The sequence below is a fragment of the Mytilus edulis genome, chromosome 1 (assembly GCF_963676685.1).
Source record: "Mytilus edulis chromosome 1, xbMytEdul2.2, whole genome shotgun sequence".
In the NCBI taxonomy this organism is placed as follows: Eukaryota; Metazoa; Mollusca; class Bivalvia; order Mytilida; family Mytilidae; genus Mytilus; species Mytilus edulis.
The window spans coordinates 73,759,131-73,785,581 of NC_092344.1; the positions used below are offsets into that span (position 1 = coordinate 73,759,131).

General features: G+C 31.9%; 3 protein-coding genes across 6 annotated transcripts in view; all 3 read right to left on the reverse strand.

The window, feature by feature from the left end:
• LOC139489730 (serine/threonine-protein kinase B-raf-like) overlaps positions 1 to 6,679 on the reverse strand; it is a 38,179-nt gene extending 31,500 nt beyond the window's left edge. For all 3 annotated transcript variants that reach the window (XM_071276505.1, XM_071276497.1, XM_071276488.1), the window contains exon 1: positions 6,527 to 6,679. In XM_071276505.1, the coding sequence (XP_071132606.1) occupies positions 6,527 to 6,631 (105 nt within the window). In that variant the 5' untranslated portion in view covers positions 6,632 to 6,679. The remainder of the gene's footprint in view (positions 1 to 6,526) is intronic.
• A 4,917-nt stretch (positions 6,680 to 11,596) lies between these two features.
• LOC139489746 (uncharacterized) lies at positions 11,597 to 18,825 on the reverse strand. 2 transcript variants are annotated; one of them, XM_071276518.1, is made up of 2 exons: positions 18,720 to 18,825; positions 11,597 to 13,592 (listed from the first exon to the last, which is right to left on the reverse strand). In XM_071276518.1, the coding sequence occupies exon 2, from the start codon at positions 13,539 to 13,541 to the stop codon at positions 11,652 to 11,654; it is 1,890 nt and encodes a 629-aa protein (XP_071132619.1). In that variant the 5' UTR covers positions 13,542 to 13,592; positions 18,720 to 18,825; the 3' UTR covers positions 11,597 to 11,651. The 2 variants fall into 2 exon arrangements, with proteins under 2 accessions (XP_071132619.1, XP_071132626.1); XM_071276525.1 differs by lacking the exon at positions 18,720 to 18,825 and adding an exon at positions 18,455 to 18,534 and having other exon boundaries at positions 11,614 to 13,592.
• Positions 18,826 to 21,115: 2,290 nt separating this feature from the next.
• Positions 21,116 to 25,250, reverse strand: LOC139489758 (uncharacterized). Its single transcript, XM_071276541.1, has 2 exons — positions 25,153 to 25,250; positions 21,116 to 23,016 (listed from the first exon to the last, which is right to left on the reverse strand). Exon 2 carries the CDS (start codon positions 22,984 to 22,986, stop codon positions 21,187 to 21,189), a length of 1,800 nt encoding a protein of 599 aa, XP_071132642.1. The 5' UTR covers positions 22,987 to 23,016; positions 25,153 to 25,250; the 3' UTR covers positions 21,116 to 21,186.
• Positions 25,251 to 26,451: the final 1,201 nt, after the last annotated feature.

Sequence of the window (26,451 nt, forward strand, 5' to 3'; positions counted from 1 at the left end):
AAATGACAAAATGAGCAATGTTACATTATTATTACAATAGATTTGGTAGAGAACAGTCCTATATTAGGAATAGGTAAACCATATATATTTACCAAACTAAAGGACATACATTGTACCGTAATACTAACTGCAAAATCAAAATAACAATTTAAAAAAAAGTTACAATGATCATTTGATGATCTTAAGAAACTTTCAGAGTGTACAGCAACATCTAAAAACATACATGTACCAATGATTCTGATTTATGAGAAGAGGACAAGGAAACTTAAAAAAATTTCTGCTAAAATTAATATCAGTCATTTTGAAGGTTCTTTGCACACAAGCAAAGGTCTGGTCAAATTTATGTCGGACAGTAATTTCAAAGAACAAATTAAATGATCATGAATGATGAAGTCTGACCAATTGCCTGTTAAATTTGATTAAGGTCAACAACAAAAATAGCTGTGTTACTAAGTTTCTAGTTGCCAAACTAACTCTTGCTAAAAAGAAATCTGTGCGACCAAGAAAAAAAAATCACCCCTTTTAGAAAAATAAAATCCTGCAACTAGGAAATAAAAAATAGGGAGCTTATTACAATAGATACAAATAATTCACCAAAGTTTCATGAGAACTGCTGAAAGCATTTTAGAGTTATTATCTGAAACTGGAAACTCACCCTTTTTAATGAATGAAAATTTATAAAATATTAAAGGGAGCTCATGTCAAAAGATACATGTATAAACAATTCACCACAGTTCTTGCAAATTGGTAAAAGCATTTTCGAGTTATTGTCCGAAAACTGGAAAATCATCCCTTTTTATGAATTAAACCCCATAACCATGATAACTTGGAAGGTAAAATCAAAAATCTATGAAAAATGAAAGGGTGCTCAAGTCAACAGATATTGATAATTCAACAGTTTCATGCAAATTGGTAGCTGCGTTTTTGAGTTTATGTCCAACATGTTGACAAAGGACGGACAGACAGACAGACAACAGTATATCATTATACGTCCTGTAAACAGGGGTATAAAAACAGGAATTGTAGTATGAATGTCAATAAGACAACTCCCCACCACAGACCAAATGACAAAGAAGTTAACAACTAGTCTATAGGTCACTGTACCGCATTTATTAACAAGAGGCTGTCACAACGACAGCAAACCGGATTTATTAACATTTATTTGTGTCCTGGCAATATCACAAGAACCATTACTGATGAATGGTGAAAGTGAAAATCGTAAATATCAAATTTGACCTCCATTTTGTCATCAGTATTAACATATTAAAATTTGAAAAGCTTAGATTGAATGGTTCATGAGTAAATGCAATAAAGTGAATGGATACGCCATTTTACGATCTTTCAAGAACCATAACTCCTGAACGGTAAAAGTCAAAATCGTCATTATTGAACTTGACCTCTATTTTGTCATCAGTAACAACATATAAAAATTTGGGAAGCTTTGGTAGTACAGTTCATGTGTAAATACACGAACACGACTGGAAACTCCATTTTTCAATCTTTCAACATGTTCAAGAACCATAACTCCTGAACGGTAAAAGTCAAAATCGTCATTATTGAACTTGACCTCCATTTTGTCATCAGTAACAACATATTAAAATTTGGGAAGCTTTGGTAGTACAGTTCATGTGTAAATACACGAACACGACTGGAAACTCCATTTTTCAATCTTTCAAGAACCATAACTCCTGAACGGTAAAAGTCAAAATCGTCATTATTGAACTTGACCTCCATTTTGTCATCAGTAACAACATATTAAAATTTGGGAAGCTTTGGTAGAACAGTTCATGCGTAAATGCACGGACACGACTGGAAAAACCATTTTTCAATCTTTCAAGAACCATAACTCCTGAACGGTAAAAGTCAAAATCGCCATTATTGAACTTGACCTTCAAACAACATATTAAAATTTTAAAATCTTTGGTTGAACGGTTCATGAGTTAATGCATGGACAACATTTGATTGCCGCCCGCCCGCCTGCCGTACATCCCCAAATCAATAACCTACATTTTTGTCACAAAAATCCGGTTAAAAATTTTAAAAAGTCCAAAAGAAACAATAAATTAAACTTTACATTAAATCTTTATATAATATATTAGCCTTTGGTTTCTATTTTATACTAAATGCCATCTCATTAACCATTGAGATGACCTATGAATAAAAATGAATATGGAAACAAGGGATGTGTCAAAAAGAGAACAACCGACCAATGAGCAGAAAGCAGCCTGAGACCACAAAAATGTGCACTATTTTAGAAGACTGTCGCTGATCTCAGACATGATTTAATTATAAATATAAATAGACAAGACAGACAAGAACATGCCAATGGTTTAATGTCTAGGGTTAGGTCTGTTTGTTTTCTTGTTATGAATTAAACAAAAGTAAATCATTGTTTTAATTTTATGTGTGACTGTTTATGAAATTCGTAAAATTATTGTGGGCAAAATAGTTTTTACTGGTTGTGTCCATGTTTCACTTTTCTTTGCATGTAAAATAACGGTTTTAACTGAACATGGTTATATAATTTAGTACATGTGAAACCCAGAATCAAATAAAAATTTGCATTAAATTAACTCTGATTCAAATGAGGTGGAATTTTTGGTTTGTAGGCCAATTATACATTTGTGCTGTTTTTAGCTTATTTTGACAAAATTGAACAAACCTGACAGCTTATACTATCATGACTATAGAGAATTTAAAACATTTCATCATATAGATATAAGTAGATGTGGTATGAGTGCCAATGAAACAACTTTGATGGAGAGTTGTCTCATTGGCACTCGAACCCAACTAGATGTGCGCTGCTCATCTTATTCAATATATTATGGGATCGCAATTTTCAACATTCATCTTTCGATTCTGATTCAAAGCCGGAAGACCAGATGTATGAAAATAATTGAAAACAACAGAATGAATTCGGAATTACAATCAGGGCTCACGCTACCAGGCGACTTGGACGAAGAAGTCGCTTTCCCGACCGTCACTTCGCTTTCCCCAACCCCCAAAAGCGAAAACAAGTCGCCCTGTTCTTGACGATACTCGCTTTCAGTCGCTTCCGTCATCGGACATTTTCAATTTTTACCAAGTTGATGAGACATCAATTTTTTATTGATAATTAAAGAAATTTAGACATAAACGATTCATTATCTTAAGAAAAGAGGTTGAAGCATTGTCTTTGCAGTGTGTAGCAGGTTATTTGATAAAAGTACAACTTTTTATCACTTCATGCGTTTCCGCAAGTTCCGGTGCTTGTTACTCAAAAACATACATCAACCTAAATTTCGGCGGCAAAATAAGTTTGTTACTTCATTTAAACGTGATAAAAGTTGCCTCCAGTAAATGTTTAATCCATTTTCAGGGTTGGCAAAGTTTTACCCGCCCGGGAATTCCCGGGTGGGAAAACCCGGGTTTTCCCGGGCTGGGCAATACTCCCAGAAATGGGCAATATGATTTTTTAAGCTTATTTTAACACAAAATAGTAAAGAATTGGTCTAGTTTCATAGAATTACAGCTAAACAGCTAAATATATACTTCTTATACAGATAACCATTGACAGTCATTTCTAGAAAAATTTTCTTCTATGTAGGCAGAATACAAGATTTTCACATTCATATTTACATAGGAGGATATCTTGTTAATTACTAAGCATTGTTTCAACTTCAATAATCCAAACTTTGACAAATATGCATTTTTGCTAATTTTAAATGTTATACACTCATGTAATGCTAAATAAACACCCTAAGGGATCATGCCATTAACACTTATAGAATTGAATGGGTTGATAATTGTTACATAAACTAATCTGCATTCTAATCTGAACAATAACTTATTAATTAGTGACAGTACATATATACATGTACATGTATGTACAATATGTAAATGTAATTTTTCTTACATGTGATTGTTGATTCTGAATAGGAGTCATATTTATTTGAAGAAAAAAGATTTTTTTTATGCTTTATATTTACAGTTTTACCAATCCAAACAAACAAAATAGGTTATAATTATCTTTAATGTATTACATTTGTGTTTGATCATTGAATCCTCTATAAAAATCAGACCAGTTTTTTATATTACCCAGTATTGCCCAGTATTACCCACTAAAACCCAGTAAAACCTGGGTTTTCCCAGTATTTTCCACTGGGCTGGGCAATACTCATAAAACCCAGGTTTTTGCCAACCCTGTGCATTATAAACGTCATGTTCCTTTCCAAATAACTTGTCAAACATCGTTTATTTTGTAAATTTTCTTGCATTCGTCCGCCATTGACCGATTTCTAAACTACGGATCTGAACCGGACCAGCTATGAGCAAAATCCGTACTTTGACAATAATTACTACAGACGCACGGATGGAACAGCTGACAGAAGAATATTGATCCCAAAGGGAAAAATTTCGTATTCCACAAGCATTAAGAGACTTTTGGTTACATCTAATTGATTGGTGACTATATTATTCCCTATATTTTTTATTGATTGTTTCAAAGTTGCTTAACTCTGAGACTATTAATTATATTATGGCCCAGCTTAATAACTTTTATATTTTTTTATGAGAAACACTGAATTTCATACACAAGATAGATTTGAATTAAATTGTAATTGATATATTATAATTTCTTTACATTTTTTAAAATAAAAAAATATTTTTTTTAGTGCTAGAGTAGATATTAAATATTTAGTTGGCAGTTCTCACAAGAACCTTAGTAAAACTTAAACAACTTTTAATTTGAAATGTTACTTTTATTGTATAATCAGATATGAATTGAATAATATAAAAAGAACATTATTTACATATGACCCTTTATACTATAGTAAAATCCAAACAGTGTAGCGCACTGCACGAAAGAGCACTTCTCTTTCAAATCTCTTTCAAATCTCACCACTTCTCCCTATCAATTTCAAAAAAAGAAGTCACTTCTCTCTATAATTCTGAAGTAGTGTGAGCCCTGACAATAAGAAATTTCTTCAGATATTATCAATTTGCAGTAAATATTCATGTACATGTACATGTATTTACTTTAAAACTTCTAAAGATATTAAATATTATTGCTAATTGCTGTGCGTTTAAAAAGGGGAATGCTGATTGCGTAAGTCGTCAATATTAGCATTTATCGCACCGCGGGTAAATGATCACGTTGTGATTGGTTTAACGCCGTCACAAGCCCCTATGAGACCGTAGGGGGCTTTTCATTTCATAGGGGGTTCATGACGCGTTAATGGTGACTTCATCTATTAATGTTGTTTTGTTTCATCTTTTATTTTTCAACAATACGCAGCAGAAAAAGTCCAGCTTGCGATAAATTCGTTATTCAGTTAACTACTTACCCCATACGGATCCATAGAGGTTGTATAAAATCTATAGGGGACTCGGCCTCCGGCCTCACCCCCTATGGATTTTACTAACCCTCTATGGATCCGTAGGGGGTCAGTAGCGAACCAAATAACTTATAGCGTTCCACTTGAAAACTTCTTCTTTATAACTGGATTAAAAACATTTATTTTTTTAATCTAAATTTCAATTTCCTTTAAATGTAATTAAATCGTGCAATCAGTAGTCTATCTTGTTCTCCTGTCAGGTGTGTCGATTTACCTGTTAAAGTGACTAGTGATCTTTATTTAATGATGGCAGGGATCTTTTGACGGTGGCAGGGATCTCTTGACAGTTGCGGAGAGATATTTTAACGCCTGCCATCATAAAACAGGTCATGGAGATCCCCAACTCTACTGTCCATAATATTAATATTTATTTGATTAAAGTACTAGTAGAGAGGAAAAATTCAAAAGAACAGACTCTTCAGGCGAACAAACTCAGTGTGAACGGACCTGATACCATAAGGTATCACCTGCCTCACATGTAACTAATTTATGATCAACAAATCCAAATCAGACATTGAGACAAGACAGTTGATTTGGTCTTTAAAGAACAAAGCAACTAAGTGATAGGTGCCGTTAAGTCATGTGAGTGCAAAATGTCATCTCAAATGATGAGATTGATAAATTAACTTAAAATATTTTATCAAAAAATCTCTTGACCAATTTTACTAGACAGCTTCTATGCACTTGCTACATACAACGCTTCCTTCGTCTTTGAGTTATGTTCTGTACATCAGCATTTGCATAGCTGGTAATTAACGGACAAAAACGTTATATTTTATCTGAATGAACTTTTAACAGTTAATCAAGGTGTTAATAGGTACAATCATTATGATGTGACAGCCTTTAAAGTTAAAAAAATATTGGCTAGGTTGACAGACATGACTGAAAAGGCAGCAATAACATATCTGGGTATTTATCGCAGATTTAAGTTGAATGACTTGTGTATTTCAAGTCTTGTAAATGTACCTCTGACCACATTTTCTACTTTCAACTACGTCTCATGCACATTAGCAAAACAAAAATGTTTTTACTTGTCAACAAATGGAAACCAAATTATGGCTGATGTCGTGAGAAAATTACAATAAATTCAACATTCATGTCATGTATATTTCAATATTTGAGCGGACAATGGGTTTATTTGTTATTTCTACCTGGTCTAATAAATTAGCTATGTCATATGCGTCATGTCTAGGCGGTGTATTTGGTAGATCTTGAATATCCCCATTCGGCATTGTCACTGGTTGAACGACCGCCATTTTGCCTCTTTAAGAGGCTCTCACGTGACCTATCTTACATTATCGTATATTCACGCGATAATTTGACGAGGAATTTCTAGACAGTACAAGTCAGTCGATATTTTTACGCATATGATTAGTCAGACAGTTGTGTAATATTTATCAATAGACCTTACTGTATCAAGTTTTGTCATCTATTATTTTTTTCGGATGACTTTCGCATAACGCCTGAACTGAAAAAAAGCCTTGAGCTTCCTTTGTCCGGCACATTTAAATTTAAGGGGGGCTTGTAGTATAGTGAAATACAAATCCTTGATACATTGAATAATGAAAAAAATGAGCAAACAAAAAAATTAGAAATAGAGAATAACGGAGGAAAATAAAAAACTAAGGTGATACAATACTGATTAAAAAAATGACGAATGTATACAGGAAGAAATTATCCGTTTTTAATAGACTTAATACTAGATCTACACTCGAGGATCTACAGAACTTAACATTCTTAAGAATTTTATTTTTTACAGAATACTGAAGAGTTATTTTAAAAAATAAGTTTTGTACGTCTTAAAAATAAAGAACAGAAAAATAAAGAACCCCATTCATTATCTCATTTAAATGAATCCATCAATTACATTTAAGCGGTCTTAACTTCAGCCGTACTATATCTCCGTCTTACAATTATAATTAGGCATTACTGTACGTGACATTAACTATTCACATGAAACATTTTAAAAATACCCTTTATCAGAGAAAATTCTCTTTTTATGTTGTTCAAGGTATTATGAATTTTGTACTATATAGTATTTATACATTTTGCCTATATTTTCTATTGAAGAGAGGCGGAAGAACCTATTTGGGAATGGCTGGAATCGAACCAACTTATTTCGGGAATTCGGGAATACCAAATTAATTCAACCGTTGAGAATTCGGAATACAATATCAATTAAATCATAATGCGGGAACGGACACTTTATTTTCACGGGAAGGCCGGGACCCCCCCCCCCCTCAGAAATTAAAAAAAACAACAAAAAATGATAAAACAAATTAAAAAATGAAAAACAAGCTGTATGTATCAGAATGATTATTATTGCAAGTAACAGTTCCGCTAATTAGCTCTTGTAATTTTCGGTATATTAGTCAAACAAAAAAATGCATCTTAAAAAAATAGACATCGAATAATTTGAATCTAATAAAGACTTGTAGATCTTGGCATGGTATATAAATGAATATACTCGTTTAAAACCTGTCAGATTTTCTCTATTTAAATTGCCAAAAAAAAAAACACAAACAACTGCCGGCAGTTTGACCCGTATGTTCTAATGTAAAACAAATCACGGTTGTTTATGAATTTAACTTTCGATTTCAGAATACAAAAGACGAAAGAGATTAAAAGAGCAATGTGGGGAATATCACATATGTTTCAGTACAACTCGAAATTCAATAGGACCAAGTGCAACCCTGAATTCAAATATCTACGAATAGAAATTTGAAAATCAGGATTGTCACTGACTAGAAGTGTTCTGTAATGCACTAAATGTTTGGTAAGATCTTGGATATAACTGAAAACTATTTTGACATTTTGGTTGTAATGGAATTATGTTTTCAGTATACTAATACATCTGATAAGTAGGAAATAGAATAAATTACTATAAAATCCCGGATTATCAATATTTTGGTACAACCAAATCTGGAAGAAGAAAAAAAACACATTAACTTTTTTTAAATTCTTTAAAATAACATTTAAATAAAATGTTATTCCACATACGCATGTTCAGGTTCGAATATTGCTGTTGAAAACAATATAAGAAATTTTACGTTTCTATCAAATTTTGCATGGAAGTCATATAATTTGCTTAATTGCATTAATTCGTATCATGAAAACGCTTAGCTAAGATTGTCGAATTCAACCGGTATATTTAGAAGTTATAAAATCGAAGTTTATATTTGGTCGAATAAAACTTAAGGTACACATTATTATGACCGCCTGATAAATATTCTTTCTTCTTTCTTTTTTTTTTAATAAAGTTTATTTCATTGTAAAGTAATTTTTTGGTTTAATTAGTGTGGGTGTATGTGTGTCTTTTTTAGTATTCATCTAGTATAATCCTAGATCCTACTAGCTAGTAAAAATCTTGATATTGGAATTTCAATGTTTACTAGGAGGATTCTGGATCCTCGTGAATTCCATTTTTAAAGTGTGGAATACGATTCTTGAACAAGTTTAGAAAAAGGAACATTCACACAAATTTTGGTTTAAATCTTTTTGATAGCAGTTTCATAACAGTTATTCATAATATTTTTTTCAAAAGTTAATGCTGACGTACATTACAGGAATACATGTACCAACTCCGAAATGGGTCGCCTGATTGTAAATAATCTTTATATGCTGTAGTTCTCAGTATAATAGTCAAAAAGAAATGAGATGTGCAAATGCTAATACAACCGCACACCAAATAGCATTGAGATACCACTGGTGATTTCCCGTTATCTTTCTTAGTCACAACTAATTTTAAGCTTTCAATCCTCCCGAGTCTCTAAAAATTGCAAATAAATTTAGTAGATTTGCCACTAGTACCACATTCCGTCAATGACAAAAAACATTAAAATGTAACAAAAGACAACCACTGTACAGCCTGTCTTTGTTTTCTCTCTTGGTGAACCATATTTTGTAAGCTGTTTTATTTGGGCGCTTGTTTAATTTGTCACTTGTTTCCCCTAAAGATCTGTAAATTTTTGATTAAAAATGATTAATTAATGAAGAATCAGAAAAACAATTTAGTGAACTGGTAAATGGACAATTGGTCTCACTTCATTTAACAGTGAGCACATATCTGGTCAAGGTTTAGTTGCTCTGCTTTCTAAATTAAATTAAACACGTTTTTTATTGGTCAAGCAGTACAGTAATTTATATTGGATAAAAATTTCAATTTAAAAGTAGAACTCACTATTGATTTTCACTTTTCAGAAACACCAGAAAACAGGTAGTCAACATTTTTAATAATTTAGAATTTTTATGTTTAAATATGTCTTAGTTTGTCGTTGAAACTTCTATCAGCGTAGCCAATTTGTTAAAGAACATTGTGTTTCGTCGTTTGTTCTTTTTTCATTTTTTATTTCCCGGTCTTTTTTGATCTTCATCAATCGATCAGAGGCGATTTAGGGGTGGGGCCAGGGTGCCCGCCCTCTTTTGTAGAAAAAATATATAATTGAATGTTATGTAGGGAATCGAATCCATGCAGCATGCCTGGAGCGGCCCCCTTTTAAGCAGTCAGTATTCTCCCTTTTCTTTTGAATATTTCTGATTCCACAACTGTATACTGATGGCTCGGTCATTTAAAAAAAAACCTCATATGTACAATGTTTCTTTGGAAAATCTAGTGTAATTTAAAGTTAAAAAAAGACACAATCAACAGTTCATGCACATTTTTTCCTGGAACTACCACTGGTAAGAAGCTTTGAGTCTATATAGATATTAATAAAATCGTGTCGGAGTCGATATGAATGAATAAATGTATTCTCGTGAACCTGTGTGCTTCACGTTTTTTAAGTTCGTGAAGAGTTAAAGCAATTAAAACACCGGCGACATTTATATTTTTATCCGGGGTGACCGCAATTTTTTTTTCTTTCGGAATACGATAATTATTATAACGATTGAAGTCAATGCAATGTAATTTGTGTTTCGATAGTCTTGTAACGGTATTGTCATTTCAGAGTTATCCTTCTTTGGTCGTTATCAGAAAAAAAACCCTACATGAACATAATCCAGAGACATAATCATGCCAATAAATCGAAAAATTGGTCTAAAGGTTAAGTTTTTATCAGGGTTTATGTTGCTTTATAATAAGTTTGTTTTTGTTTGGAATTGATTATAGGCTTTTCGTAATTTCATGTTTTGCCAAGGACAAACGTTCTTTATTGGACTTGTCACGGATATCTTTTATATCAAATAAGTAAACTAAAACAAAAAGGTTGTAATCGATTTAGAGATCGGTTCTTTGCGTCATTTTTCTTTTGTTTATCTTTAATGCTTATTATCGATCTGATCAGCCAAAAACCCTTTAGAACAACTTTAATAGTTTATGTATTGTGGGGGGAGTAACAATGTTCAGATTTCAGACATATCTAAACTCATTACATTCTGTATTTTCCTGTTCCAAAATCTGAGTGTGGAATCATGAGGTTATCGTTGGTTATTCTCTGCTATCAATTAATGCTTTTAGTTTAGTTTTTTAGTATTACTCAGAGCCGTTTCTTTCTCGTTTGAATATAGTAGACAGATGACCACGTACATGTTCAAATTGTTGATTACCGAATGCGACTTATCACTTAAATTTTACGTAGCATGAATTACACGACGAACAACAAGGTCAGATCAGGTAATGCTCAGTACCGGTCCCTATCGTTGCATATAAAATCATCCCTGTTTCGTTGGGGTCTTTTATATATCTTAACAAACCTTTCTAAAATTGTCCGTTTATAAATTTTGAAATGATAAAGAAACTAAGGTTTCGTCTCCCTCAGGCAAAGTTGACTTTAGATGAATTTGTTTTAGGTATTTTTGTCATATAGCTCTTCAACTGTTTCGTTACTTATACATCCCTCGGACTTCAAATGTTTGGCTTTGAGCGTACCTGATGAAGGTAAATTCAGAAAAGCGCTCCGGACGCATGAAATTATTAAACGTGTTGTTTTCAATTTTTTTTTACACCGAATGCAAATTAGCAACTATTTCTCTGTAATGAAATAGTCCAGTGTTGCATGACTGATTACCACTAGAATCACAAACTTGCACTACCGACTTTAGGAAGTTAATTTGTGCTCGATATTTTTAAAATAATTTTGTGGGTTTCCGTCGGTATTTATTTGTTATTGCGTTGACTGTCCTTTGTCGAAATTCAATTTTGATTGTCTTCTTGGGTTTGTACCGGTTTTTAAGAAAGTTCATAATTTACAAACCAGACAAAGAAGATAAACGGTCAAGTTATCTTTTTTTTACATTTTATTACTGAAACTGTATCATCATAAATAAGTCTGTGATGATTTATATCATTTTGAAGATATAAATCGATTTTCCAGCATTATTGATAACTGCAATGTAGTTTGTAAGTGCGTCGTAGGCAATGCCACGAGGATAATCAATTTTGCTCTCTGCACCTAGAACAGTCTTCCATTGAGCCTGTCGTCTGTGGTATATGTACACTTTATTCGAATAATCACATGTTATGAAAATGTTTCCCATTGTATCTGTTACAATGCCGTTCGCTCCATATAACCCTGGACAACGTGAATTAGACCATCTTGTAGTAGACACATTGAAAAAGTTAACGATTTCCGAATTCCGTTTAACACTTAACACGACTCCATCTTTCCCTGTAATATACCATACTCCTGAATTATATGAATGTTTCTTTACAACTGACCCATCTAATGACATTACGACTAGATCACCGTTCAGACAGTTTACTAAAATTCTTTGATTCATAAAAGCTACACCATGGCAATGTTTTTGAAGTGTTATCTCTTTTGCTATTTTCATTCCTTCGAGATTCGTGACGTCAATGAATAAAACTGTTTTCTTCATTGTAACAGCAATTTTGTTGTCGAGAATGATTGCCATATCTTCCGGCGTCTGCTGAAGAGATAACTCCCCTAATTGATTACCATTTATATTAAAAGTCAAAAGCCGAGGTTGCGATCTTTCGGCGATTACTATATTGCCATCACCGAATACCTGTACACAACGTATATCAATGTTTGGATTTTTCTTTTTGATATGAAAATGTGATTTGTATTTTAATGAAGGTATTTTGTTTTGATTGGTAGTGCTTATTCTAGGAATTGATTCTATATTTGGCTGGGAGTTTCCTAGACCTAATAGGCAGGCTTCACTTTTCCATCTAGAAGAACACAATGATCTTGTTTTTATTGCATTAGCTTTTGAAACGACGGAGTCGGTATGTTCGGAAGATGACGTTTTGTTATGTGATCCCGAGGAAGCCTGTAAACGAAGATCTTCTTCGTCTTCGACAGTTGAAGAATCTTGATCATACATGCTAAAATCACAACTCTCAATATTGCAAGGTAAGGATTTGAAAGATACCGTATCGATCATCAATATGTTTTCATTTCGTTCATCGGGTTTAAATAAAATTGAATATTTGCACTGCAATGTCGATAATTCTTTTACCGACTCTCGTAAATTACTCGCATCTTCAACATTTTTTTCCTGAATGACCCTTTCTGCAAGAAAAAATTGCTCGGGACTCGCTTGTTTGAATTTTTGCAACGTTTGCATAATGTATTGTCTGTCTTTCATAAATCCTAGTCTAGAGCTGAAACTTTCTATCTGATTTTGAACTACAAGCCTTTTAATTTGATATTCACTTTCGAACTTCTGAAATGTATTGTCTAGATCAACCAGTAATTTCTGTAAATGTTGTCTTTTGTCTTCTACATGTATTTTACATTGTTCATATTGATAATCAATTTGTTCAAGATTTTCTGATCGGTCTTTACTGATTTTTTCTAAAGTTTCTGTAGCTTTATCGATGTTAGAAACTATATCGTGTGATTGTTTTTCATATTCTGGTTTTTGAACTAACTCTGCAATCCGTTCGATGTCACTACATAAGTTGTGGTCTGAATCTTTGCATATAATGCAACATGGCACTTCATGAGATGAACAGAAGTAAAGTACAGGCTTATTTTCATGGGTCTTGCAGAAAAGTGGTATGGATTTAATTACTTGAGCAACAGAAAAGTATTCATTAGATGATAAAAAGCAATGATCCTTTGTTATCTTGAGGATTTTGTGGTACTTGAAACATGATTCACACAATCTTTCATTGCACTCTATACACCAATGCGTTACGGGTTCCTTCTTCTCCTGTCGTTCACATGGTTGACATAATTTGTTGTTCATCTTGTTCATCTTGTTTGCTGCTATTGGAATACAATAGCTTCGTTCATATTCCTATGTAACCTGCAAAATAAAATGTGCGGGTACACAATGTGTTTATGTTTATAACTTGAAAAACAAGATAACGAAATGCAGAAATCTCTTAATCATTGAGTAATTATAACAACACCAAATTGTCTGATTATTTTTCCACAGTTGTCATAAGGACAACGTATAACGAAAAGTCATCCACTACAAAACTTGCGTTAAGGAATGGCTGTCTACACTTATCTATAAAGGATTAATAATGATTCTTTACCCCTCCAAATGCACCATTTTTACGTTAGAGGTTAATAGTCCAGTAAATCTAGCATAAATTTGACCCTAACCTTAAAGTAATTGCAACAGAGGATTTTAAAGTTTTAATCTTTAGCATTATACACCAAATATACACAGAAAAAAGTCCCATACAATCTTACTTAAGGAAGACTGAAAAAAAATCACCATTTACAATTCCTATGGAGATTTGCATTGAAAAGGGATATAACTCTGCAAAAAAGGCCGAAATATCCATAAAAATTGAAACAAAGTTATAACTTTACCGCTTCTATTCATCAGAATGTATTGATTCTTGATTTTTAATCCGTCTTTCGAGTATAACAAACAACTCTAAAGGTGTTTTCATATCTTTTATTATGCTAAATCTAGATTTCGTAATTCATTAGTTGACCATTTATTGAATTTTTCAACATATCAAGGTAAAGAATCTCAGATTCAATAAAAATAATTAAGCATGTATTCTTCTTTGTGTGGTTTAAAGTTTCTTTAAACAAGTAAGATGCTGAAAAAATATAATATACAGATATAAACAATACCACATTTTCACATTATTTTTTCAAAACTGTCACAAAGCCACAAATTTGCAATTTCTTTAATGAAAAATGCACAAAAAAAATTAAACTACACATAGCACTTCCGTTTTGTACATTTCATTAGCAGAAGATTATATAATTTAGTCAAATACGAACTTATAACCCCATCAAAGTATCATACGTTACATAAATTAGAAGAAAAACAACCAAAAACTGACCCAAAAAGACTATTTTTTGCGGAATTATATCCCTTGCCAATGTTAATTTCCATAGGAAATTAAAAATGCTATTTTGAGTTTTCCTCAAATTAGATTTTATGGGACTTTTTTTCTGTGTATATTAAGGGCTTAATGCTATAAATCTTAGTTTGACTGGACTATAACAGAACAATTAGATAAGGCTTTATTTCGAAAAAAGTAGAAATCAATGACTGATGATAAAAACTTTCTTTAGACACAATTTAAAGCTACTCAGACTCTGATTATAATAACATCCAGTAAAGTCCATAATGTCGAAAAAAGATGGAAAAGATAAAAATGATAGATCCACACTTCCCAGCATGCCTTACATTGTCCAAATTGCAGTTTTAGATTTGAATTTTACATATGAAAAGTGCATGCTACTTATGAGCATATAACAACAATTGCATATTGTATATTTTTAAAAGTATGTATGGAAAGGAAAATAACAAAAATACCAAAAATACCAAACTCAAAAATATTAGAATCGGAAATTTCCTTATTAAAGGACAAAATCAAAAGCTCAAACACATAAAACGAAAGAAAAAACAGCTTTCATACTCCTGACTTGGTACACACATTCCTTTATGTAGAAAATTGTGGATTAAACCTGGTTTTATCTCTAGTCAAACTTCTAATAGTTGGTCTGATCAAATTCCATTTTATTGAGAACAATGTGTGAAAAAACATATTAATCATCTTTTATTCTTATATACTGAGACACGTAAATATCCTTCATAAGTCATTAGAAAAATATATGTAAGGTTTGGAAAAAGTAAAATAACACAAATACTGAACTGCAACGAAAAATTCAAACTGAAAAGTCCCTTATGAAATGACAAGAGCGAAAGCGCAAACACATCAAACGAATGGAAACAACTGTCATGGAAAAGACACTAAGTTAACTTCCAGGAAGTTAGTGGAATAAATGCAAATAATACTGAAAGAAGGAGAGAATTACAAAAGACCAAATAAAACAAAAGATTATATTTTTTTTAGAAAAGTGTAACAGTAAACTAATATATTTTTTTAAGAGAATATGTTGCTAAAATATTATAGTCAATTTTATTTTCAAGAGAATCTTTTTTGAAGAGAATCTGTTGCCAAAATATTATGGTCAATTTTATTTTCAAGAGAATCTGTTGCCAAAATATTATGGTCAATTTTATTTTCAACATTATCATCATCTATTGGGTATATGAACGATCTGTTTTACATCATTGAACTAATTAGGGCGAATACAAATAAAGATTTTTATCCTTAACAGGGTGGTTGCACTTTGAGGAAATAGTGTTCTCTGTTAAGAATTTATTAAACAAACGAGATTTAGGTTGCTAGCACTATTTATAGGTTAGATAATATTTGGTCATGTTTTATGAAGATTTGAGCCCAAGGCGAAGCCGGTCATGTTTTATGAAGATTTAAGCCCAAGTCTAAGCCGAGGGCTTAAATCTTCATAAAACATGACCAAGTATTGTCTGACCAATTTAGAACATATTCACTCTTTCGAGTGACCTTACAAAATTAGTCTTTCCCATTGTAATATTCAAACCTAAATAAGAGTTCACTTTTTATAATGCACAAAATGTAAAGCATAGGTAATCATCATTTCAATGGATGGAATGAAATAGCACTGGCATAGTTTGTAAGGACGAATGGAAAAATTGTTTTTTTCTGCTTCAGGTAAAATTTAATGCTTATATATCTTGAGATTTTTTTAATTTAAAAGGCAATGTTATATAAATCCCCTTTTTAAAATTTGATTTTTTTTTTATTAATATAGAACTCTCTGTATAAGCATTTAAATTCAGACCATTCAACATTAAATGCTTACTTTTTTTTGATAATTTTATAAGTTTTAAAAAAATCCTTTGCTTTGTACATGTTGTATATCAGGAGTCTGGCATTGTTTTCTTGAAAGAAAAAAAAATAATCTTCAAATGCTAGGTATATAATAAATAAATATTATTTTACCTACATCCTTACTCCCATTGTTTTTGTTTATACTATATATGTGTACCATTAGAAAATGTATGAAAATTTTATTTTTATCTTTGCCGGTCGTTCGTTTTTAATCAACTCTTTTCCCAGGGAAAATGCCTCAGGGCTGAGGGATTGTACAATTCATTAGTGCAGTTATTAAGATAAAATTGAGAAAGGAAATGGTGAATATGTCAAAGCGACAACCACCCGACCATAGAGCAAACAACAGCCGAAGGCAACCAATGGGTCTTCAATGTAGCGAGAATTCCCGCACCCGTAGGTGTCCTTCAGCTGGCCCCTAAAATATGCATAATAGTACAGTGATAATGGACGTCATACTAAACTCCGAATTATACACAAGAAACTAAAATTTAAAATTCACTTTCATAAATAACTGACAATGAAAAGTCATTCATTTAAGGAATTTCATAGTGCATGGAAAACCATGTACTATGAAAATTAGAGGGGAAAACGGACTTTTCATTGGACGAGAAGGGGTGAGTATGTTCTAATTCTAAGGTCAAGTGTTGAAAGTGACTATTTTGTTTAGCTTATGTACAGGTATTTACATGTTCAAGTCATAACATGGCATTATCTTTTAGTTCCTTGTTGAAAGTGAATTAAAAAAATCATTGGACATACCAAATTTATAGATGTTGATATATACAGATTTGAACATCGTTAAACGTTTGTTAACTATAGTGTGTTGAATTGATTTTAAAAGCACCAGATACCACTGCTGATGAACTGTGATCTGTCTCAAGGGTACCATCAGCTCAGTAGTCAGTAATTCTATACCGGCATGATTATAACGAACCTTGCTTAAATTTTATAAATTAAAATTTTTTCGAGAAACTAAGGTCTCAACTTCTTCAGGCGAATTTAACTTTAGATGGGTTTGGCTATTTTGTTAGATAAAGGCAACAGTAGTAATCCGCTATTCGAAATTCATTAATCGATTGAGAGAAAAAAAACTAAAACTAAAGAAATGGTGGGTTGAACCTGGTTTTTAGGCTAGCCAAACCTCGCACTTTTATGGTAATGTTAAATATAACATTAAAATAACTCCATTACATGACAGGTTAGGTCTTTTTTTTTAAATAATTATAGCTCTTCAACATTACATGTAATCAGAAATTGCATGATTTCTAATACATGTAATATATGGTTACATTGCAAAATTTAGTCGATTTTAACTGATTACGATTACTGATTACGATTAACCAAGGCCGGGAGGAAATGCTTTCACTGTAGACTTTTATCTTCTTTTCGGTTTGAAGATATAGTTATGATACTTTGACACATTACCTTGTAATTATTTTGACACAAAGTCATTGACACTATTTTCTTTAAGTCTTTTGAAAATATTGATAAAATCTCTGTAGAATATTGTTCCATATAACAGTACAATGATCATTGTCGAGATAAATTTGCTAACTTTAAAAAGTAGTAAACAAAGTTCCATTTCATCAAGAAGCAACTTATCGGCGACAAGCTAGGCATTACTCTAGGACATATCAACACATCCTTATTTTTCTGTGTGAGAAAGTAATAAACTTCATGCTTACCGCTTGGTTTTGTTATAGACTGAATTTAAATTTAAGAGATACTTAGACGCTTGATGATTTCGTTCCTATGACGAATCTCAGTAAAGATACCTTTCACGATATTCTTATCATATTGTTAGAGACCCCTTGCGTGGTCTATCTCTAGTAATGGCGACTGGTTAGTTTCACCATTTCCAACAATGTCGATATTTCGTTGACAGAATACAGTTCGTAAACAGAATAGACAACGACAGAACAGAATGATTGACAGAAGAAAGACCAAGTTTCTGTGCTTGAAATGTTACCTTATTCCTTAAAACTAAAATGTTTTAAGTAAATATCCCTAATTTTGATTTCCTGCTGTTCCATATGAGCTGAAACATATTTACCCTTGACATGCATTTTTAAATTGTTCTTGTTGTTAACCAATCAACTGGGGTTGATAGGTAAAATTTGAAAATATACGGTTATTGCATAATGAATATCTTAGTTAACTGTTATATATATATTTTCATATGAATTATCATAATGAGTATAATCAGTGAAACATAAGTAAGCTTAAAATCTTACCATACAAATGAAATACAAAGTAAAATGTCAGGTATGCTACGTCACATCATTATTTGTCTTATGTCAAGGTAATCTATTTCGCTTGTCGCTTTTTAGCCAACTAGAATACACTTAAATCTCCTGTTTAAATAGCATAAAACGTATTGGTGACCTATTGCGTGCATTGATTGTGTTATTAAAGTTTTTTTTTAACATTATAATAATGTCGAAAGGTAAAAGAATAAACATTAACAGGAAAATTTAAATGTCAAAATACATATTTTAAACTTATTGAATCATCGATTTTTAAAGTTAAGTAAATCAAAACAACATGAATAATTATCATTACCGTGACTCAAATATTTTTTTTTCACAGAGTAAAGGTATGCTTTACTGTTCGTATGTTTTGTAAGACGTTTGGAGGAGATTAACGTGGTATTAGTGTTCTTCAGTCTATAGTTTTTATGTTATTTTTTTTACCAGCATATGACTGTATTGTCAGTTTTTAAATCGACTTATGAGTTTGAGTATCCCTTTGGGATATTCGGCCTTTCTTTAACGGAATACAATTTTTGTCACCGTATATTTACTTGCATTGAGAAAAACGAATCGCTTACCCTTCCAGTGCTCCTTAGTTCATTCCCGCTTACGGTATACCTGATGTTGATCACCCTGAAGTTTTCTGCGGACTGTTTTTGTAAAGTTGGTTTGTGTTTTCGTGGTTTATTTTTTATTTACCGATGCTTTTGAATATCTTTATTGGACTTAAAATTTTATATCGATTCCTTTGTATCGTCTCTCTCTTTCATATTAAAGATCTTACCATTGATAAGGGTTGGTTAAAACAAGTGAACCATGTTAAGTAAAATGAAAGTGCATCAGCATGAACGGGATAGGCAGAGGTTACACCAAATATTTTCCTTTTGAATAAAAAATTGTTTTATTTACACCATCAATACGAACGTATATCATAGTCTTAAAACAATAGTCGCGCAGATTCTTAGACTCTAAGACATTTATATAATCCTATAATTACAAGTTTTATCCAGCTTTTTATGATGTTATTATCTATATAGCAAACAAATATTTAACTCTTTGTATATTCAGTTTTTGACTTGCCAATGGCTTAATATCAAAGTTTTGTTGCCAATTTAAGTGTTTCATTATGTTTATTATTAGTACTATTTCAATGTTATTTTTTTTTCTTCCGTTATTTTTTTCTTGCGCGGCTTAGTTGTTTGAAAAGATGTCGCTCAGATTTTTTGAATATGATATCGTACGTAGTAAATATGCTTTTGAAACTGACCCTGTTAAACCCATTACTTTTCTGTCTAGAAGATTTATCTTTTTCTTGTTATGGAATCTCCTTCGTAATCTTAAAAGATAATGACAATTTTATTTTTAAATTGCTCGTTATATCCTCAAGATGTTACGTTTTATTTTCACCAATGCGATTTGAAGACTCCAAATGAGAGTTATTCCTCCTTATGTATTTGAAATGAGTTTTATATACTTGTAACTGGTTAACCATACGCGATAATGACCTAGAGTGTTTTGGGGTTGGATACTTGGTCCATTAAAAGAAAAATGAGGTCAAAGTAAAGAATTAAAAGTCGTACTCTGAATTTTACTTTTGACCTTTGGCTTTTTTTACTTACTGTCAGAAGCCGTATAATAATTCAACATAATATTTTTCTAAATTGTTATATGCGACATGTCAAAACACATACGTTTTTGTTGAATGGGTACGTTGAAATTAAATTGGACTTCCCTCTTATATCAAACACTAGATGAATGGTGATATAACTCATCAATCATGTACCGGTATAGTAAATACCAGGGTATTTTGATTTGAGTTTCTTACTTTATGACCTTGACATGTAGGTCATGGTCATAGGTAAATTTATCATTCTTGATTTGAGATTTGCTTTAACTTTATATTTATAAATGATAGAGCCATGGAACTTCTTGCATTATCCATATGACCTTTCATCCAGATTTAAAATATATAGAACCATATATTTTGGAATCAGTTTCAAGTAAACTATCATATTTTCATCAAAATACATGTTTTTTTGGTTGAAAGACATTCATTTGTTCTCTGAAAAATTGGGTTTTAATTATTATTATTATTATTAGAAGTACATGTAGTACTATTTGGATCAGGGACATATGTGAATAGCTAACTGCTTATGTAGGCACATGTGTCGTGCACACTTATAACGGAATCACATTTATTTTAACTTACGATTTTTGTAATGTTATAAGCTTGCCAATCGCACATGTATCGTATATTTATTATGTCAAACATTAATCATGTTAATATTACAGTTACCATCGTGACTAAAATGTCTCAACTAAAATACCGTTTTGTGTGTGTGATTACGATATAATTTAAAAAAAAATCAGTTCAATATTTATTTGTTGCAAATTCGATGTAACGTATACATTTGAAAATCAGCAAGAAAGACCACGATGACGTAGCTTATTATGATTTCATTTTGTAGATACAGACGGATTTCCCGTTACTATTTACAACTATTAATTCGTCATTTTGCAAGTCACAGGCAATACCTCGTGGACTTAACATATTATGTGCTTTGTTTAGAACAGTACACCACTGAGATGTTGATTTTCGGAGCATGTAGACACTATGGGATTGATCACATGTCACAAAAATGTTTTCCTCGCGATCCATGGCGATGCCATTTGCTCCTGATAATTTGGTACATCTAATAGAAGAATTTACGGTTGTGTTTAGATTGAAACACATGACAATATCTGATGCTTGTTTGACTGTGAATAATGTTTTATTGCTGTTTGTACACATATTTATCTTTCCAGTTATGGATTTATGCATGTTAGTTGTATGACCAGACAAGGTAACTAACTTTAATCCATCAACTGTACAGTTCACTACCAGGTTCTGATCTATACAGGTAATTCCATAACAGTTATCATTCATGGAAATTTTTCTAATTTGTGTCATGTCATCATTGTCATTGACACTTAGAATAATAACGGATTGTTTTAAAGTAACAGCTATAGAATTACCAATAACAACAATAGAATTTGGGTCATGCCTTAGTTTGTATTCTCTTTTTCTTATTCCTGTTTTTGAATAAATCATTAGACGTGGCTCTGACACTTCTCCTAAAACTACATTACAATTTGGAAGCACGTCAACGCATGTTATATTAGTGTTGAGATTCTTTTTGTCGACTCGAAAGCAGAACTTAAACACGCACACGCGTTCATTTAAACACGAAATTGTATCTTTGTCTTCATATATCTCACTTGTGTCACACAATTTAAGAGCTTGCAACTTTTCCAAATGATTTAACAACTGCGAACTAGCACAATCATCTTGATTTGAATCGAATAAATTCGCTTCAGCTTCCGCTTCGACTGTAGAAGAATCGACTTCAGATTGTAGAATTTCCTGATTTCGAAAACTGCAGATTTTAGATATGAACCTAAAGGAATCAAGTATTGTTATACTACGATTATCTATTTTAAATGAAATATTTCCTTTGTATTGTATATCGGAAAGTTTTGAAAAGGCGTATTTTAGTTCATCTTCATTTTTGTCCTGTTGTTCTTTAATTTTCATTTCTGCTAGGAAAAAGTAAATGTCGCTTGCTGATTGAAGTTTCATAAGGGAGGGTATATTTTGTTTTCTTTCTTTAATCTGTTGATATGCCCGTTTTAAAGTTTCTAGCTGTACATGCAGTTTCTTAGTTTTCACAGAATAATAACTTTCAAACACACCAAGCTTCAGATCTAGATCGTTAAGCAATTTTTGTAAATTTTGCTTTTTTTCCTGTATAGTGGCAATATAATCCTCTCGTTGTTTTGCAAGTGTCTTAATATTTTCAGATCGATTTTCACAGGCGAGTTCTAGCTCTTTGTATAGACTTTCTATTCTTAAAGACAGATTTTGAGCACTGTCTAATTGCCCGGGCAATTCCGCCACTTGTTTAACGTCACTACAATCAGAATGGTTTTCTTGTTTGCATAAAGAACAGAAGAAATAATTATGGTTCCGACAGTAATATTGTATAATTTTTTCGTTATGTGTTTTGCAGTGTATTGAAATCGAAGAAAGTATTGGTGACAACTGATCATATTCATTAATTGTAAGAAAACAGTGGTCTTTTGTAATTCGTAAGATTTGATGGTAGTCGTAGCATGTTTCACACAGTAGTTCGTTGCACTGTATACACCAATGACATGCTGTTTCTTCCTTATTTAATCTTCCGCAGGGTTGACATGATATGCAACTCATGTTTATTTCTCACAACATCTGCAGTTACGCCTGTTTAAAAAAATATCTATTAATTTTGTTCACAGCTTTGCTATTGTACAGTTCATTAAAAAGGAAAACGACGTCTTGTTCGTTGAAACAAGACAAACTAAACTAAAAGGCAAATTAGTTTTCCGAAAATTATGGTGAAAGTGAAAGTACGGTTAAGTTTAGGAATACCTGAGATAAAACATCTTCAACCAAGTGTTTGTCACTTTGTGTTGATATGAGAAGCATTGATTCTATGATAACAATTTTTCTATGTCTTTTTGATTTCATGTTTTAGATTAGTGACATATGTTTGTAAATTTTAACTGTATATGAATAACTCTATAGTCATTTTCTGGAAAATCTCGTTCGTTTTACATAACAATTCGAAACACTAAGGTTTTCAGCCTCAAGACATTGATGCCATATGACATACTGGCACGTTTTCGAAATTTTGGCTGGTAATGCTCTTTAAAGGGGCATTAGATGTCAGATTCATGTTCATTAATTTGATAAAAATTCTCATATTTGATTTATAATTTACTCAAACGTATATTTAATTTACAAAAAATCCAAAAGAAACATATACAATGCATGAACTCTTTATAATGTGTCGTCAGCATTGTTTGCTTATTTTGGACTAGACATCATCTTATAATTCACAATGATGACCTCCGAAGACTGCTAACGGTCAAATACTACGATAGATGCAAAAACGAAAATATGAACCGACAGTCGAGCACGTACAATTCTCTAATAACGAATTTTCTGTGTTTGTTTAATTTAATTTTGCAGATTAATACAGATGTATATATTTTCTTTACCTGTATAAGAATAACTTTCAAACTGGAAGTTATTGACTTGCATATTCTATAGTTTTTTATTGAATTAATGTCGTCACGTACTCTAATTAACCGACTGTTTTTTTTGTATGTAGTGACCTGTCGTTAGAACTTCGTCACCCGCACAACGCAAGTCGGAGGGGAAAACCGTAACGAACGATGTAAACAAAAGAACGCTGCAAGGTTGATAGTATTTATTGATTCTTACAGAATAAACTGAATATTCCAAATCATATCACAACTCTTCTGGAAAAGTTTAATTAACAAATGAGAAAGCATGAGAAAATAAATTTATTGTTCATGTGCTCCACATTTATGTATTGACTGTTAACCAAAGTAATAATCCGGTGAAATTTTTACCAAATCAATGAACATGAATCTGACATCTAATGCCCCTTTAAAGAGCATTACCTACGAAAATTTCGAAAACTTGTCAGTACGTCATATGGCATATATGTATTTGTGCTGAAAACCTTGAATAGTAAGCTTGCTATCAACCGGTACTAAATGACACAATACGTTACAAATGTTATAAATGTAAAACAAACGTGCACAGAGGATTAAGTTCAGTACATATTGATGCATTGGTTCTATAATGTCTAAAACTTTGTAAGTACAAGAACCTTTTTCATATGCCTTTAAGTTGACTTGCAATCAACAGCTGGATGGTCACTCTTTTCCTGATGTAGCAAATTGACAAAATTTTTTTTTAGGGTTTTCATTTGATAGCCCAATACTGGTTCACTTGTGTTGTAGTTTGGACTGATGTTGAATGACACCACGTCAAAAAAGTAGACATGCATATTTGAAAGTGTAAAATGCTTGATCTTTAATTTTTTGTGTTGTGTTTTGTAGACAATGTTAACTCGAAAGGCTACATCTGAAGCCCAAGTAGTCAGTGTCTATTATTAGGAGATAGTTGATAAATGCCTTTACTAAGTCAGGAATATGACAGTTGTTATTCATTCGGTTGATGTGTTTGAGCTTTTGATTTTTCCATTTGAATATGGACTTTCCGTAATGAATTTTTCTTTTATATCGTGTATATATTTTACTTTTTTAATATTTTGTCTTTCAAAAGATATTTCAGGTATAAACGTGTCCTCGCTCAGAATTTGTACTAGTATTTATGCCACTTTGTATAGGAAAATAATGCGGATCAAAGTCAGGGCGTCTGTCCTGAGATCTTCGTTCAGTGGACATATTCTTGGGACCGTCAAAGTCATCTAAGGTTCCATACCGTAAACTGGTTTTAACGGTATAACTGATCTTATTAAAATTAGTGAAACAGTGCGATTAACCAAAATCAAATTCTTACCTGGTAATACAAATTAAACAGTCCATTATGTTACCTGTCTGCACGCCTATATTAATAAATATAAAGGCCGACTCATTTATCGCTTATTGATAATTTTATTTTACTACACATCGATACTCTAGGAGCATGTGACGTCAAACGAATTTCAACGCGAGGTAAATATAACATCATGCGACATAATTAAAAGTTTTTAAATGGCATTGACTTTAAATTTCCCACTGAAATTCAATTTGTTATGATATTTTTAGTATTTATACCTGCAATGTTTCCTTAGCGTATGCTGTTTTGTTTTTGAATTTTGTTAGGTTGTCAATTAATAGTTGCATTTTTGTAATTCACTTTAGTTTTCCAACAGTTAAACCAGTAGTGGACCGATTTGGCTATACAAATAACAATACCGATTTGGTTTTGCAAATAACAATAAAAGGGCCATCTAAAACAAGATTGAAAATAGATACATGTGTTGAAGGAGATCTTTGCGAAGAAGAACTTTTGTAACATGATAATAATAATAATAAGAAGAATAATGATAATAATAATAATAATAATAATAATAATAATAATAATAATAATAATAATAATAATAATAATAATAATAATAATAATAATAATAATAATAATTGGACTCAATTAACATTAACCAATAAACCCTGAGACTCTCAAAAATAAAAGACGGAAAAAGTATTACAAATATTACAATTTTTTAAACACATGATTCAACTTCCACGCTAAATGGTTTTCTGTAGATTCAGATTTTTTAAAATTCATTATGCAATAGTTTTAGATGTTTCAATAAATAAAAATAATCTCGTCTTGCATCTGTGGTCGGTTTAGAGTTCTAAGAAATTAACAGAAAGTAGAACAGTTGCCACATATAGTTTGCTTTATCCGTGATAGCCACAACAATATTTCAGAATACGATTATTTTGAAAACGATTGAGATGAAATGCAAATATTGTTTTTTTTGTGATATTGTCGAAATATTGTAAAAAAGGGGTGACAGATACTAGAGGGAATGTCAAACTCGTAGAAAAAAAAGAAAAAGACAAACATACAAACAATAGTTCACAAAACACAGCTTAGAAAATAAAAGACTAAACAACACGAACCCCACCAAAAACTGGGGGTGATCTCAGGTGTTCCGGAAGGATAAGCAGATCCTGCTCCACATGTGGCACCCGTCGTGTTGCTCATGTTATTACAAAACCGGTAAATAGTATAAATCGGGAGGTCACATTCGTGAAAAGGGAAGGGGATTGTAGATCCGACATAAGGAACATATCCGATATTATCTGTGAA